The sequence below is a fragment of the Mastacembelus armatus genome, chromosome 9, assembly GCF_900324485.2.
Source record: "Mastacembelus armatus chromosome 9, fMasArm1.2, whole genome shotgun sequence".
Taxonomy (NCBI): domain Eukaryota; kingdom Metazoa; phylum Chordata; class Actinopteri; order Synbranchiformes; family Mastacembelidae; genus Mastacembelus; species Mastacembelus armatus.
Window position 1 is genome coordinate 6,090,001 of NC_046641.1, and position 17,340 is coordinate 6,107,340.

Here is a 17,340-nt window from a genome sequence, read left to right on the forward strand (position 1 = left end):
GTTGATCCCCTCAGGCTACAAAGCAATCCGAGTACTCAGACCAGCCCAGCATAACTGCTGTCTAATACCCCCTTTACCTAAGCATGGACCAGGATGCCTCATGACCCCATTAATGTTGCTGACTGAGAGGATCCGTGTGCTTACAGGACATCTAAATACCATTATCCCCTGCTGAACTGCCTGGCTGACATGGCATTGGCTGTGTGGGCATAGCTCAACATATTCCTATCATGAATTCACCTACAATTAATCCTTGTTTACAAATATTTATATATAAACCTCAATATTAGTAATTTAAGGGGACTAATTATTTCTCATGAAATGTATGAATACAGTGCCATGCATTCATATTACTCAAGGAAGTCATATTGGAAAACTACAATAATATGCAGTGCATGTCTTTTGTTATGGCCATGTTCCCAGTGACTTATGTGTAAGACTATGTGATTGTTTTTCTAAATTACAATCCTTACAAATTTTTACTTTAATCAAAATCTTTTTTTTTTTTTGACAACTCTCCATAAACTGTTAATTTTCCTTGTTATTTTGCAGTGGTTTAATATTCCTAAACCAAAGGGGGACAAAGGAAGGCTGGAGGATATATAAACTTGGATAAAGACTTTAAGCCTACTTCCTACTTGGAGGGGGGGGGGGGGGCTGGATTGTTTAGAGAAGTCAGTCAAGGCCACATGTGGTTGGCTCTGAATTTTTGTTTCTACATTAAAATTAAAGAGAAACATCTGATTTAAGGCTTTGATATGTCATAACACATTATCTTAACAGTGTAGTGATCAAACCAGATGAGATGTCTATTCACAAGAAGTCTGATATATAACATAACTTTGCTTGGGACTAAATCCTATTACTGGATATCAGATCATTGTCTTGCTGATTAACATTGCTGGTGGACCAAAGATGGCGTTCTGTAAGGCCACTAGCTGATAACCTGATGAGCCATACAGTATATTAGCCTTTATTTAACTGCATGGTGCCAGCTATTGCGGACTATTTAAAACAATTAAACAATTAGGGATTTATGTTGTTAAAGCACTGGCATTTAAATAGAGCTACCAGAATTAAGGTAGTCTTATTAGTGTAGTGTGTGAAAAGAACAGGAGGTGATTGGATTTGTTGGACTGGATTTGTCGTGTAAATCACAGAATCAGCTGGAAAGAAGTAGCTAAAGAAAAAAAACTGAAATGTTAATATATATACAGTATATTCATTCATCCATCCATTATCTATACCCGCTTATTCCTAACCAGGGTCAGAGGGATCTGCTGGAGCCTATCTTTGGGTGAAATGCAGGGGTACACCCTGGACAGGTCACCAGTATAATTAATATATATATATATATATGAAATACACATTATATACACTGAGTGATGTTTGTAAGTACTGTGGCTATTAATTTCCCTTCTATAGAAAGAGTATGTTATTTTTGAGGAAGGGAATAACATACCTCTTGGTCACAAACAAATAAATGTACCTTTACTTAATTCAATACATCCAGAGGTTTGGTTTCTTACACTGGTATGGCCTACTGGTGGTGTATGTTATAAAAAATGACATTGTTTTGTAAATGACATTACTGAGTTAGTTTGCTGTGTTTATGATTCTTTTGTACTTGTGCTGCTGTTACGGTATTTTTAACATAACCTAGAGAGATAGTTCAGTGGTTTAATCATCGTAGTGGACTCACTGGCTTTGGCTCAGCAAAAGTTATATTGTCTTGCTTTAAATTTCAGTTGATAATGTTATTATGGACAGATGTTAAGTCTTTAAGATGTAATTAAATATTACTTATAATGAGTCAAAAAAATGTCAACACTAAATACAATGATAATGGTCTAATGGACAACAACTTAACTTAGCTTAACTTAGTATTTACTGTGTGGCAGCAGAAAGTTTTTGGTGTTTTTTCCACAATAATCTTTAATCAATATTTAGTTCCAGTAAGATAAGCATCGCTATGACAAACATAATGAGCAGAAAAAAACAATCAGTCTTGCTTTTTGGTGCATTCAATGTATTTAACAATGACAGCCCCCAGTGCAGTTCACAGGGCTCATATACATCTCACTACAGTTATTATTGTGCAGGTAAAAGAAGCAAGTGCTTACTTTTATTCACTATTTTCCCTGTATTGCACAACACTGTAAAGACTCAAAATTTGACTCCATTGTAAATATTTCCAATTGTAAATCACATAGAGCTACAATGACGTATAAGATGGTTAATCTTAATTGTGTGCACCTTTTTGTAAATATAGGCATGACGGTACCAGTATATTTTATTTGTTTATGGTAAAATTATAGCAGATTTAATGCAAATTCTGATAATACACCAGCTGCTACTTGACCAGCAGCACGTGTCAGTCAGTAAGTCCCATAAAATACCACATGCACTTAGAATAAACTCATGTACTTTCAAAGATCACGCAAATATGACGTCTGTATTGGATTAAGGACACATCTGCTTTCATTCTTGAATACTTTCTGACTGAGATCATTTGCACCCATGTAGTAATAATTTCCCGCCAGTGCCTGTTCAGCAGTGGCACCTGTAAGCTCCGTATGAGCATGTGTCACTGTGAATATGATTCGACTGACAGATATTGTCAGTATAAATGTGTAATACCGTCACAGAAAGCATTCAAGAGAAGAGTAAGATTTGATTGTGTGGATACTGTTTAACAAACTACACTATTAAATTTGGTGAGACTGCATCTCTCTCCTTGCCATAAGAACTATTGGCAAACTACATTTACATTGTAAATTTTTATTAATTAAAAAATTATGTTGTTTTACATTACAGTGATAAATAGTAATTGTATTTAAATTATACCTTAATCAACTCAAAGTAAAAATGCATGAATGAAATCAGTTAAATTATGAAATAATTTTAAATAATATAAATAATGATAAGTCCCACATGTGGCAGGGCAGTGTGAATCTTGTATATCAGCTGACCCTCCTGGATTTTAAAATAGACACAATATCTCCAGTGCTGAATAAGGATTAGTAATGCTGGACAGTTTGTAAAATATCTTCTGGTGTGTCTACCTGCTCTGTACTGGTGCTACGTGTTCCTCCTGTGTGATTTCAGTATGTACATTACTGAACACATTTAACTTCTCAGAATAAACTACAGATACAAGGATGTCGCACAGCAGGGCCTGACAACACTGAGAGCTGCGTCAAGTTAGTTACACCAGACCAGAGATTATGCGATTATGTGAAAATAAAAGCATTTTAGATAGATTCAAAACAATATGAGTTGAACTGATTACATAGTTAATGCTGAGGGTGTAAACTAAACTGTCAGGTCAGATGATTTGCTTGTGGGTTTCTTTTATTACTTTGGGAGGGAAAGAAGGTGGGCTTTATGGTGAGGTGGACCCTTCTCTTTTGTATGTGCTTTGCAGTATATCTGAAGGCACTTCGGTGCTCCTTATGTATTATTACTTTATAGCTGCTCGTATTAAAACAATGCTATCTTGTTAAAATATACTAACATTGCCTTGCTTTTGTAATACGCCTGAAGCCATTCTTACGCAGTAAAACTCTCATGTCTTATTTTGAAAAACAGAAGCGGAAGTCCGCTGTGCACTAGCCTGGTCCTCTAAGAAAACGCTGTTTTTAAAGGGAAACCAAGGTTGTTGAGGTCTGTGGTGGGCAGAGCAGGTTGAAGGTAGGTGAAAACTCATTTTTGTGTGCTGTCCCTTCCAGCAGTGTCGTTGTTTTCCTTCTCCAAACGTCTCTCGTCGAGCAGCGTGTCGCTTTGGCTAGCGGAAATCAAGTTGCGGACAAGTGTGAAGTCAAGACAACTGTAAAGTGCAGCTAACGAGCTAGCTAGGTGGAAGCTAACCGGCTAACGGCGCTGTTACCCGGTGCAGCCGAGCACACCGCTGAAGTCAGCGATGCTGCTCCGTGTGTTTGGTGACAGTGGTCGACTGTGGAGCAGTGGATAAACACAATTCTGTTTTCTTGTAATTACTCGTCACAGTTGTGTCGAGCCTTACAAGTGCAGAGTGTCTGCTCTGACTGATGGGGTGGGGGTGTAATGTCCCCTCCATCCACACAAAAACAGTCCAGTTTTGGATTAACTTGTCCTGGCTCTCATGTCATAGTCCTTATACTGTAACTGTACCTGTCCAACATCTGCAAAGTCTTTCAGATCTTTATAATATGCTATAAGTTTAGCTACGTGCTCTGTGGACATTGTGGGTTTATTTTGCTTTGGTAAAAACTAGAAATAGTCTCTGCCATCTCTACAGCTTGGTACATCCTTAACTGCACAGACACAAAATTAACCTTTTGTCAACTGACATAAAAACACTGAAGCAGTTTCATTTGTAAGTATTTATGAGCTTCTTGTAATGTAATTTTCAAGCCAAGTTATTTTCTTTGAGGTAAAGAACAATACACTGTTACAGTCTTACGATCTGATGATTTATTTCATTATATGTAATGACACAAATGTGTTTGCAGAGCCAAAGGTGAGATCTTTACATATGTTGTTGTGTTCATCCAGCCATCAACCATTAAAAATAGTTATTTTATATCAATTGACTAATCATTTAAATTCGAACTAATAGAGTGAAGTAAGGATTTTAAGTTGTTTTTTCTGAAAGTGATAAATGGTGTAACATGATTCCTTAAGGCACCATCTTGCCTGGCCTGTGTCACCATTACTATAGAAATACATGCATACACAACAGTGCACATCAGCGCTCATGTTTTTGTGCCTGCTGTGGGTGAGCTTTTTGTATGGGTGACCTGATGGCTGGGTATCTTCTTGCTGTGATTTACGAGCTTCACTGTGTGGTCCAAACAGCATAAATCAACCAGGACTTTGAGCATTGTGGCCTTTGCTCAGAGCGCCACGTTGCACAGCACTTCGAAAGCCTCTTGCAGACCCTCTACTGCTGACTGTGTACATTCAGAAGAGGAAGCAATTGTCATGTAGATCAAATCATATGAGGAAACAGCTACACTGTCCAGAAGAGCAACATGGATGAATGAAACGATGCTCTGCATGCACACACAAAAAAGAAGAGAGTTTGAATAAAGGGCATAGATTGGAAATAGAACAAAACATGAAATGTAATGTAGACTTCAATTGCATGTGGTGGAGTGTGGGGGGACAAGAGAACAGAAATGACCACAAGTGTAGATGCAAATACATTTTAGTTTCTAATACAGTTTTACCTCAGTAGGAAGGAAAAGTGAATACTACTATTCATTGTTTTGTAAAAGTCAGCAGATATTCAGGCTGGCTCAGTGTTTTTATTTTGGAAACAAAATATTTCCCAGAACAACCTATGAGGACCCTGTGAAACTTATTTTAGTGGATAGAGAAGACAAAAGAGAGATTAATTGTAAGGGCAGTAGTAGACTCTAAACAAGCTGATTAACAAAAGCTATTGAACTGCTGTCAAATTTGAAGCTGAGAGCAAATGTCCAGAGACTCCCTGTGACTCAGCGTCTGTTTGTTTAACGATGGCCATGCAGATGGAGGAGCTTGTGTGGCAGATGGGGGTGGTCATTGGGGCGGGTGACTCATTGTCTTCTGGAGTATGTGGGTGTCAATAATAGGCATTATGTCAGTAAGCAGTCTACTTTAACCTTTAACCCCGCAAAACCTTTCCCTTAAAAATGTATCCATATTCCTGGTGACTTCTCAAACTCATGTGCTGGTGCAGTTCGTGGAAATAGAAATCAATCAGTGTCCAACAGTGATGTGGATTATTAAGTACAATCTTTTCAGTAGTGCTGCCTTTCAGTTCCTACTAAGAACAGATTGGCTTCTGTGATCAGTACCAACCCCCTTGCCCTTCCTTGTCAACAAACCTTTTCTCCATTTTCTCTATAAGAGCTCACAAATCTGACTTAAAAACATCAGAACCTGCTTTTGTCCCCTTACCATTTGTTTCTTCGAACAGTCATAGGCTGTAAAATTTGAGAAGCTGGAATCAGTGAATCTTGATATTTTTTGTGTATAAAATGCCTTAATGTGACTAATGCGTCATCAGATAGTTTCCAATTAATTTTCTGTCACATGATTAATTAACTAATCATTGCCACTATGACAGTCTCAAAAATGAATATATTTCCAAATAAAGCTGAAAGTGTCACAATAAGTGATGAAAAATTAAAAATAATAGGCAAAGCTGATTCCACTAATTCCAATGAGAGCAAGGATGAAAACTGCTGGATCCTTAAATGTCACTGTTTCATACATTCCTAGAGTATCTATACAAATATAAAATTTCTATTTGTATCAGAAATGATTTTAAGGTATTACATTTCTTTTGGAACGTTTAGTTGGATTTATTTACAACAAGTTAATCTTAGCACACTGTATATTCCCTCTGTGCAAAAATCACTGTTGTAACTGTAAACCATGTCAAACGATTCAGCCTGTATTGTCCCACACTTCCATCCACCAAAGAGCTGACCTTGGCCTCATACACACAAGAGAGTTAGTACATTTAACAACATTATCTTGGCTGTTTCTTCTGTCATTTAGGGGGACTATGGAGACTTTTTAATATATTTTCAGAACAAACAGTACAAATGGGTTGCATAGTGTGTTTGACTTTACTGTAAACAGGTCGGATGTTTAGGAGAAATTCATCCAAAAGGTTATGTTTCCAGTTTGTGCCACTAACTAAAGTGACACACCAACCATGAGCCTGATTTAACATGAACCAGCACCAGTTTCAATAATTTTTACATTAGAAACATTTGTATTACAAGCTTAGGAGAACACTCTTTACTCAAATGTGTGCTTCTCTCTGTAACATACCAATCAATTATTTATGTCCTATTTGTACATGCATGGCTTACAACGTACATGCATGTCAGTTGGCTGTTACACAGTGGATTTTCTCATGTGGAAGTGCAACGTGTAACAGGAGATGTGATATAGCTGGTCTTTGTTGCTTTTTATTCTTTGATGTCAGCTTTGGATATCAACCAGGTGGATCCAAATGTAATGATACAGCTGCACTACATGCTGTGTATTGATAGAGGCACAAGTGGCACTGTGCCTCAGTGTAGGAATCAGTCACTGAAACAGACAATTAGGTAAATTCAAGGAACATACACACTTAGAAAATTATAACTTACACCCCATTACGTTATTTGCATGTGATTGCAGTACAAATGTTTGTCTGACTGTGTATTTTCCATCTATTGAACCTGCATCATATATACATGCAATACCTCCTTCCTCTCAGGTTGCTGGTGGGTGCAGGGACCTGAGGAGCAGAAGAGCTGTGCCATTCCCCCTTTTGTCCTCTCATGTCCTCCCCTGTGTGTATCCCTGTGCGATAGTGAACCCACACCCCCACCAGCCCCTGACCTGATCCCTCCTGTCCCACCTCCCTACCTCCAGCCCAAAGCCTTCCTCTCAACCCATGCTTGGGACAAAGCCGACACACTGCCAGCCCAATGACTGCCTGGATCGTCTTACCTGTCAGCCTGTCCGCCTTCTCCATCACGGGAATATGGATAGTGTGAGTTACAGGAAAAACCTGTCTGTGTTTTGTGTGCTGTCATATTGAAACATAATGTGTCAACATGATCAGCACCTACAAAGAGAATTTGAAAAGAAGAATATGTTGATGTAAAAATATGTATTGATATATCCACACTGACAACTAGTGTTTGAGCACTGAATCACCATTTATCATAAGCCAGTCTGGTGAGTCTGTTTGTTTCCTCATTGTTTGACACTTGACATTTCTGGTTCTGAATTATAGCGTGTTCTTCACCCCACAGATATGCCATGGCTGTGATGAATCACCATGTTTGTCCAGTGGAGAACTGGTGAGAGATTTTATTCTGCTGAGCTGAGGAAACTGCCTCAAAACTTCTTTTTTTTTTTTAATTTCAAAACTGAACGTGGTTTGATTTCACAGCTACCACAACTGAACTCATTGTGTCATTGTGTCACTGCTGCAGGTCTTACAACGTAACATGCACAGAGGAGCTGCCTCGACCAGGTTTCCCCAAGACATGCTGCACCATCCAGGACATCCCCCTCATCAGGTCTGCTGTTCCACCTCTCCTCCCCTCTGTGTTTCAGGCCTTTGTTTCTGCAGAGTATAAAAGCACTTTTGTGTCAGCGAAGGCCCTGAGGCATGAATTAGCACCTTGTTACGTTGTGTCTCTGACAGTCATTAACCCACGCTTTGCATAAACTGCTTTTGTGTAATCCACAAATAAGCCTCTAACCGCAGGCAAGTACAAAAGCTGTCTTGTAAAAAGGCATCATGAGACTCACAGTTCACATATTAAATTATACTCTGTAGCTGTTCCTGTGTATGATGTGTGTCTGTGTCTGTGTCTGTGTAGGCAGAAATATTAATGGTACTGTATACCTCCTCGTTCTAATATAGAGTTGTTTTGTTTCCATATCATACAGTAAATGTGGCTCCTACCCTCCTGAAAGCTGCCTGTTCAGCCTGATCGGCAACATGGGAGCCTTCATGGGTAAGACTTTGATTTTACTGAATTCAAAACCACACACACACACTGTGAACAGGGTACTTTAAAAGGATTGATTCCATTGGCATGTCTCTACTGTAAATATGAAGTTATAGCTGAGAGGTGGAGGTGGAGGTGGAGGTGGAGGTGGAGGTGGAGGTGGAACTATCCCAGGTAAAGCTCACTGTTAAATTAAAAACAATGCGGTTTTGGAGGGAGGCTATGTGATGAATTATTTCTGGGTTGAGAGTCGTGACGTCTTGATGTCTCCGTGAGGTTGCCAGTAGAGACTTCAGGAAGTGACGTCATCCAGAGAAGAGAAATGAGAAATAACTCCTCCATAAAACCACGACCTGCCATTTTTACACTTTTACCCTTTGGTTTTAATAAAGATTTGACAAACAAGGTAATTACTGTGAATTAAGCTTTGGAGGTTCAACTGGCAGTTTACTGAACTTTAGACATAAGCAGGTTTGCGGTTTCCACACTTTATACTAAGCTAGCTGTCTCCTGGCTGAAGCTTCATATTTAGCATACAAATATGAGTGGTACCAATCATAGATCAAGCATATTTCAAAAATGTGAAATTATTCCTTTTAAAAATATATCCAATTTGTTGATTATCATCTTGTCCATTACATTGTGGTGTAAGGGGGGGTATCAAAAGCAAACATTGTTAGTATCATTCTAATCTTGGTGGTTGAATCTGATTATATGCAGCCCACAGTTCAGAGGAACTAATACTGCTGTTTTCTGTGCTTTAATCAAAGCACAATTAATGGCTCAAGCTGAGGAGAAAGGTGTTTCTGTCCATTGTGTGTGGTTCCCAAAGACATAAGCCCGGCCTCCAGGAGATCCAGAGGAGCTTGAAATAGCCTGTGCTCTCTAATCAATAATAAATGCGGTTTTCCTTCCACTTCCCCCACTCCCTCTCCCCTGCACATACCCTCCATGGCCTTCCTACAGCACAACTCCTGTCTTGTTTGTCACCACACTGTTCTGCCCCAATTTTGTGTTTCAGTTTTCCAGTCCTAATGGACTTTGTTTCTTATCTTACAGTTTAGTTTCTATATTTCCGTTGGTCCTTTTTTTTTTTTTCTCCTCAATGTACTGTATAATCTGTCTGGATGATTTAGTTCTGACCGTTGACTTCCTTCCTGTTGGTGGCTTGTAATGTTGATCTGACTCACTGTTTAAGGACAGACAACATCATCAGGGTTTATATAGTGTTCACTGACGTTAATATGGCAAGAGTATTGTCCGTTATGCCAGCAGAGATGTCGTAATTGACAGAACACCCCTGGTTTGCGAGCAGTCAGAACTAATCAGCTAGTCGTCATATCAGCAGGGTGGGTGCAGTCACATGTCTGTTCATCAGCTGTAGACAAAACTATAAACAAACAAGACCACCATGTTTAAACAAGGATTTTGAAATCTGAGAAAAAAGTCAAAATATGTAATACCCTCACAGTGTTGTAATTCAGTACAGAAGCAATGACCAGTTCCTTTTCCATTTTATAACTTCATTATCTGAATTATGTAAACCATGATCTGTTTTTCACCAGCCTACAAAGACTCATATCAAAAGGCTTTTGCAGTGGCACCGTGCAGTATTACTTGTATTGTAAGTGTGCATGTCTTTGCTTGTGTCCTGCAGTGGTGATGGTGTGCTTTCTGCGGTATGCCCAGGTGATTGAACACAACCACCACTGCTGGGTTAACACTAGTGCTCTGGTGGCCGGCTGCACCAACGCTGTGGGGCTGGTCATGGTGGGCAACTTCCAGGTAAACATCAGCACATAATCCATAGTCACTTAATTCAGATTTTAGGGACATTTTGTTTCTTTGTTGACCTCTGACAGCACATCCTCATCTGACAGGTTGATCACGCCAAATCTCTGCATTATGTTGGAGCCGGGGTGGCATTTCCAGCGGGGCTGCTGTTTGTGTGCCTGCAGTGTGTGCTCACTTACCGAGTGGCTGTGACTGCTCTCGACTACTGGATGGCCCATTTCCGGGTGGCTCTGGCCGTGGGCGCTATGGTCTCCCTCACCCTCAGTATCCTTTACACGCTAGTGTGACATCCTTCAGAGGTAATTTTTAGGATGAAAATGTTTGGTTTATTATGACTTCTTATAAACATATATAATCAACTGACCTTTTGCACAACAGACATTTTGACATTATACAACAAAAGCAGGATGCTAATAATGACCGCCTCAGCCAGTTCAAGGGACCTGATATTGTCTGTGCACACTAGACTGGGACTGAGCCATCATTAAGATTATTGATTACCAAAGTTCCTTCAACTCAGTGTGTAAACACCTTTTTATAGATCTGCTAGTGAAGGACTCACAGGAAAATAGCTACCATTGCTGTTGTACAGACATGAGTTTCTCATGTGGTGGTGTTCCAAATAAAGCAATAGGGAGTTGAGCTTGGATGTGTGACTGCCTGGTCTTTTTTGTGCTGCTCTGTTATCCCTGTAATGGCTCCATCTTCCATCCTGAGATCAGTGCACTAAATCCAATCAGGTAGTAGCATTCAGATAAAACACCAGTGACAGTATTCTGCTCCTTATCTACTAGCCTTGAGACAGTCCTGCACAAATATATGTTTGTCCTTCAGCACCGAGACAGGGCAACAAGGCCATGATTAAATCTGTCTGGGCCCCTTCTGCATTCTAGTGAAACCAACAGAAGGGTCTGTCCCATCTACCTCTGACGTCCACAACTCTTTCCTCCACAACGTCTTGTCCTTTGTTCCTCCTTATTATCTATAAGATAATGTTGGTGTGTTACTGATGAACATACTACATTCTGTCATTCTGTATGTAAACCACCTGTCCAGTAAAGCTGCACCCATGATTAAGGAGGTTGTGATAGATCATTTTAATCCAAGCTAAAAAACGTTTATTCTATCATTCCTGTGGCACTATAGATTGTGTTAAATAGGAAAATGGGCTCTGCTTGTCTTCTTCATACGTGTACCCGAGATGTTTGTCCTCCTTAACTTGCCCTCCTCCCAGGCGGCATCTTCTTCATCCACGAGAGCTTCGTCCTGCAGCACGCAGCAGCTATCTGTGAGTGGGTCTTCACCGTGGACATCCTGGTCTTCTACGGCACCTTCACCTATGAGTTTGGCACCGTCACCAGCGAAACCATGATGGCAGGCTTGCAGCAGAGTCAGCACCATGGCTCAGGAGTTATCATGGGCCCCAGGGGCCGGGGTTCGACTCTAGGTGGGGCGACCAAAGGCCTGAAGTCCCCAGGAGGAAGCAGCACATCCACACATCTCAACTGTACCCCAGAGAGCATAGCCATGTTGTAGCTGTGCATCACAGCCCAAAGGTCTGAAATGCCAGATGCTTGATGGGCTCTCCCGGGAAGGTAAGACGAGCGAGGCAGCATGTGGGGGTAGAGAGGAGGTTCTGATCACTGAACCTATACCAGGTTATACTGTCATATTTTTTTCCAATGTTGGTGCAAGCTCCTACAGTCAGATGTCCTGTTGCATTTCTGTAGCGATTCTGGAAGCAGGGCTGGCTGTATGGAGTCAGTTTGAGTACTGTAACCATGAATGGCTTTTGGCCGGTTCGTCACTAGAGTAGGACATTTGAAGAATGAGAGGTTTTTAACTAATTGTTCATCACTGGTGTCTTGGTAGAAAAAGAAAGTTCCTCAAACCTTCAGAGTTTTCCCTCCTCCCCCAAATGCTCCTTCATGAACTGTCCAATGCTTCGCGCAGCCCACCTGTTTTGGCCTTTTGCTTCTCTCTGCACGGCACACTTTTTGAATGGGAGAATAAACATTTATGTTGGCATTTAAGTAGAAAATATCGAATGTTTGAGAAATTAATAGTTACTTATGTATTTTTTACAGGCTGTAGGTATATGGCCTTTTTAATCAATCAAGCATCAATTGTGTCAAATGAGAAAATGGCAGAAGTCCAGAATTTAAACTAACCATTTGATTTAGTTGCACAGATGGTTTGAATGCAAATGTTGGTGTTTTTAATAATAGTTTCATGAATTAAGTATGTATGTATGTCAAACCACTATTGTTCTCAATGCAACAATTCATTTCATTGACGCTGAGTGCAGGATAGCTGCATATAAACCACTGTTGTGTTGTAACAGTTAGAACCACGTGCATCTCAGTCACTTTTAACTTGAGGTTGTTTGTTATTGTCCCACATGATGCATGACATGATGATTTCTCCCTAACATTGACATTTCATGCTACTGTACCTTTTATTTCAACAATTTTCCTTTCCCAGGCAATAATCAATCATTTGAGGATTTACACTCCCCTGGAGTGAATAATGCCTTTTCTGTGTGTTGGATTTGAACACATGGCTCCTTTTGCATTTACAATAATGACATTTAAAATCTTATAGTAAAAGTGGATGTTTGGAGGTAAAACTATAATTGACCTCACACATTCACAGAATAACACAGTTCTTGTTCATACACTGATTTGATTCCAGGCTGGACCCCTGGAGGCCTTATTTGAGTTTTCTGTTAATAGTGATGTGAAACTTTTTTATTGGCTGTTCACAGGATTTAACTGAGAGGTCAGTAGATGCTAGTAGACCTTGTGCCATAAACCCCATGACGTTACAATGGTGTCAGTTCTCAACTAGACCATACCACACAGGTTTTAGACTGAAATGAAAATGTGTAATAGATTTTGTATGATTTCCAGTTGCAATAAAAATTATAATTACAGTTTTGAGCCAGACTGCCACAAACAACCACTGTTCAACGGAAAGCTTACTAATGCTACCCAGTTTTAATTTTTTGAGTGAGTGAGCTATTTCCCTGTGGTCCATTTGAGATGTTTCATAACACACAGACAGTATTCTGCCCTCTATGTAGTGTTAATACTTGTCTAACCACTGGATGCCAGCAATACACATTTCTAAAGGGTCACATCACCTACCTCTTTATATTTTGTGGGTTTGATGTTGTTGAAAGACTAGAGTACCAACATGTTCTCCCTCTCCCAATGGTGTAAGGTACAGAGTGTTTAATGACAGGACAGTGGATTTGCTGTTACATGAAATGCGCAGTGTGGTGTTGGGTGAATTTTCTTTACTTTTCATGCAGATTATTTAACTTCCCATGTTTTCTGGGATGGCAGCAATCTTGTCTATTTCTGCAACTCTTTGCCAAAAAAAAAAAAAAGACTGTACTTCTCTGGAGTTTTGGTTGGTTCCCTGTGTCAGCGGAAGATGTATGAGTGCACTGTTTTAGCCTTATCCCTCGTACTGTGCCAGGGAAACATGTTTAAATCGTTTTGTTTTGTTTTTTAAACTTGTGTTGAGCTGTAGTCTATTTCACCACACTGTAACCAAGTCACAAAGTGACTACAAATGGCAGCTTGTTTGAGCCCTCACATGAAAGTTGGATTTATTCAGTAACAGCATGAATTCTACAAAACCATCTTCCATAAGCCAAACTTTTACAGCCTTTTTCTGTCGGTGTGCACTTCATTAAACTTCAGTCATATGGTGTGTATGTTTGTCAGAGTCTGATATTGAAACAGGCTGCCTGAACTGTACATCAACACAGAAACTATAAAAATATATTAGTATCATTTTCTTGATTTGAAAAATATGTAAAATAATGGTAATGGATGACAAGAGAAATCTCCAAAAACATGTTGACACAGATTTTGTTTCCTTTTATAAATTCTGTAAATATGTATGATTTGTCAATCATTTAGGTATTTTCATTTGAAAGAGATTTATATTGAAATATGAAATAAAAATGATAAATTATTAGCAGATGGTTAGAGTGGTCTCTTATTTAAATCTGCCTTTCTTTCATTATAAACTGCAAAATTGTTAGTAATTATAAGCTACAAAACATATGTGAAGAAGTATGTGCCAGTAGAAAATGAATTGGAATAATTCGTAATTGAATGTGAATTGCTCAGCTTGAGTTACTACGCCGATAAACTGAATCTGAAAAGCTGCATTTGAAGTTGATTTTTTTTTTTTACTGAATTCCAGTAAGCTTGAAACTGAAATGGTGTTCACATCCAGTTTATGCAAATGACATAACTATATCTCTCCAACTCATTTTCTATGGAAACATCCTTCTGTATTTACCAGGCAGGGACAGTCTAATATAAAAATGCATATTAAGAAGTGTAGAATAAAGTGTTTCAGACTTGCACCAGAGACCACAGGTCAGGATATCTTGACCTCTGCCGTTTCAGTTTTGACATTACTTCTCTTAACCTGTCTTTAACGAATGTCCAAAATATATGGAAGCATACACAGGACTATTCATAGTATATATTTGCTGCATCATTGACATTCTCCCACATAATAAACATTACTTTAGTGGTAAAAAAAAACAGTTACAAAAGGCTGACTCTCATTTACAATATGTTCCAGTCTGTAAATAATTGATGTTAATTAACACAAATGTGGGTCTTTTGTGTGTATTCAAAGCCCAAATATAGGAAAAAAAGAATAGAGATTGAACCGAAATGCTGTCAACAGCAAAGACATCTTACATTACACTAATTAACTAATCAAAAAAAAAAAGCATTGGTCCAACTTACAGATAAGTGACTTCAATTTTCAGTGACCTGATCACTTCTTCTGCATTTGCACTTTAATGGAAATTACAGAAATTGCACTGTCACTCTACCTGGAGTGATCACGCATTTTATTCCAGGATGGTCACCCCCATCACTGGCCATATGGTTATACCAGATAAATGAAGTCTAAATTAGGTATTTATTATTACACATTTGTAATAGTGGGTTTATTTAGACTTTATTTATTTAGGATTTGCCAACTATGCCTTTAATAGTTCTGTAGTCCTTTTTGCCAATTGGTAGATCTTGTAAATGCCAGACATCCCTGATATTTCTAACTCATGGCTAAAAATATGAGGCAGAGAAAGATGTTATTTCCTGTCCCTGTGATTAGAATTACAATGTGTACAAAATAGCATGAATGCAGCAATATACATTTCCTGAATGTATCGTTTTCCCCTATATTTTTAGTCGAATAAAACGGTGCCACAAACTTGTACTATCATGTCATGTGTACATGGCACCATGTAGGTCCTCCAGCCTGTGCTCCCTCTGTTTTCTTCTTTCCTAGTGGACAAACAAAATTATTCATTTAGGGACTGATGCCATAAAAGATGAGGAACAATTGCACACTGGATTTATGTTTACAAACCTTGTCTTTCTTAAACTCCTCATATTCTGGATTGTCAGTTGGTAATTCAAGTCGGCACAGTGGACAGGAGTTAGTCTACGATTTAAAACAACAAACAAACAAAAACAGAATCATTTTGGCACTTTTGTTGCAACATATTGTAGAACCAGACTTTCAAATTCACACACTTTACCTTGCCCAGCCAGGGCAGTATACATCCTGAGTGGAAAAGGTGTTTGCAAGGCATTTCTCGAACCGTCTCCTGTTCCTCGAACTCCAGCAAACACACGGGACACTTAAGACCTTTGTCTGTGAGAAACAAGAAAGGTTTGCAGAATATGCCTTTACTGCAGCTGTATTCTTCACATCCACACAATGAGGGCCCACCAACTTTCCCTCAGCCTGTCTGTAAGCATGAGCTCTCCTTCTGCTATCATCAGTGTGTTGCACTAGATAAGTCAAACAGTTTTCATTTAATGTCTATCACCTGCTTGTTCTGGAGAAATGATGACCACAGTGAGGGTCTGAACAGCAGTTTTGGCAGCTGGAGGCGGGAGACGCTGATCCCAGTCCGACAAGTCGAGCACCCCTGAGTCAAGTAAGTCCAAGCCCTGCATTAAAGACCTAAACACGAAGTCCATCGGTCTCTCAGACTGTAGAGCATTACAGAGTAAAGCCTGACTTGTCTCTGCAGTGTGTTCAGCCTCACCTGGCCAGTTCCAGCAGTGCATTCTGGCGATACTGCTCCTCAGGGTTGGTGGGCTCGCAGTCGTGTTCATCGAAGTAGGATGCCATTCTGGTCCAGCTGAGTCCTCTGTAGATGAAGACACCTGGCAGACATATGGACATGCCGCTGAGGGGTTCACCCAGGACACATGAAGAGAAGGGACACCCCCACTAACAAGTGTGTTCTCCTTCATGCTTCTTCTGCAGTTTTCACCAAATTAAACGTAACAGGACCTTTTGAATACTGCAGGTATTGTTTAGCCATTAGTTTTCTCAGCCACAGCTGAGGAAGAAATGTGAGAGAACACACGTTCAATCCTATCGGCAGTAACATCACATCCCCACTTGTCTATAAAAGCTAATATGTTGATATTTAATATGAAGTTAAAATAGGACTCGGTTAAAGGACTACACATAGCAATAATAATAATAGCAATAACAATTGTTTCGCATTATACCTAAAAATGTATTCGTACCAAATACCAGTTTAAAAGTTCCGCTTATAAAAAAATGTTTGACCAAATAACCGGAACAAAAATGCAAATATGCTCAATAAGGGTTCAGTCTGTAATGAAGGACACACTCGAGGTTACTCTGAGCCGGCGGAGTGTTTGCTGCAGCCTCCATAGTCTCTAACCTGGACGAACAAAGTCACAAAAGTATAAAGTCACTTTTATCCAGCTCGACTCACCTGAGTGTTAGCGACAATAAACACTTGTCATTCTTCCGGGTATGACGTCGTTAACCACGTGGCTCTTTGCCCAATCACACTGTGGTTTCGCTACCTCTTTTTCGTTTGTGTCAATGTTGCGTTATCGCCGCCCACCGGTGAGGAGGTGTAACTGCGTCATGAACCTACTGACTGGACAGAAACAGCTTTTGACACAAACACCTGCTTTACTGTCATGTCTTTAGCCTGCCAGGCTGA

At 39.6% G+C, this 17,340-nt stretch overlaps 2 protein-coding genes across 3 annotated transcripts; one reads left to right on the forward strand and one right to left on the reverse strand.

Moving 5' to 3' along the window:
• Nucleotides 1-3,615: 3,615 nt before the first annotated feature.
• Nucleotides 3,616-14,288, forward strand: LOC113138672 (transmembrane protein 150A). Of its 2 annotated transcripts, none has more exons than XM_026321294.2 (8): nucleotides 3,616-3,693; nucleotides 7,247-7,525; nucleotides 7,791-7,838; nucleotides 7,974-8,060; nucleotides 8,437-8,504; nucleotides 10,156-10,283; nucleotides 10,379-10,556; nucleotides 11,527-14,288. In XM_026321294.2, exons 2-8 carry the CDS (start codon nucleotides 7,461-7,463, stop codon nucleotides 11,826-11,828), a joined length of 876 nt encoding a protein of 291 aa, XP_026177079.1. In that variant the 5' UTR covers nucleotides 3,616-3,693; nucleotides 7,247-7,460; the 3' UTR covers nucleotides 11,829-14,288. The 2 variants fall into 2 exon arrangements, with proteins under 2 accessions (XP_026177079.1, XP_026177080.1); XM_026321295.2 differs by having other exon boundaries at nucleotides 3,647-3,693; nucleotides 7,344-7,525.
• rnf181 (ring finger protein 181) lies at nucleotides 13,898-17,161 on the reverse strand. The gene is made up of 6 exons (XM_026321296.1): nucleotides 17,104-17,161; nucleotides 16,396-16,516; nucleotides 16,174-16,310; nucleotides 15,880-15,995; nucleotides 15,708-15,782; nucleotides 13,898-15,622 (listed from the first exon to the last, which is right to left on the reverse strand). The coding sequence occupies exons 2-6, from the start codon at nucleotides 16,479-16,481 to the stop codon at nucleotides 15,563-15,565; spliced, it is 474 nt and encodes a 157-aa protein (XP_026177081.1). The 5' UTR covers nucleotides 16,482-16,516; nucleotides 17,104-17,161; the 3' UTR covers nucleotides 13,898-15,562.
• Between the last annotated feature and the right edge of the window lie 179 nt (nucleotides 17,162-17,340).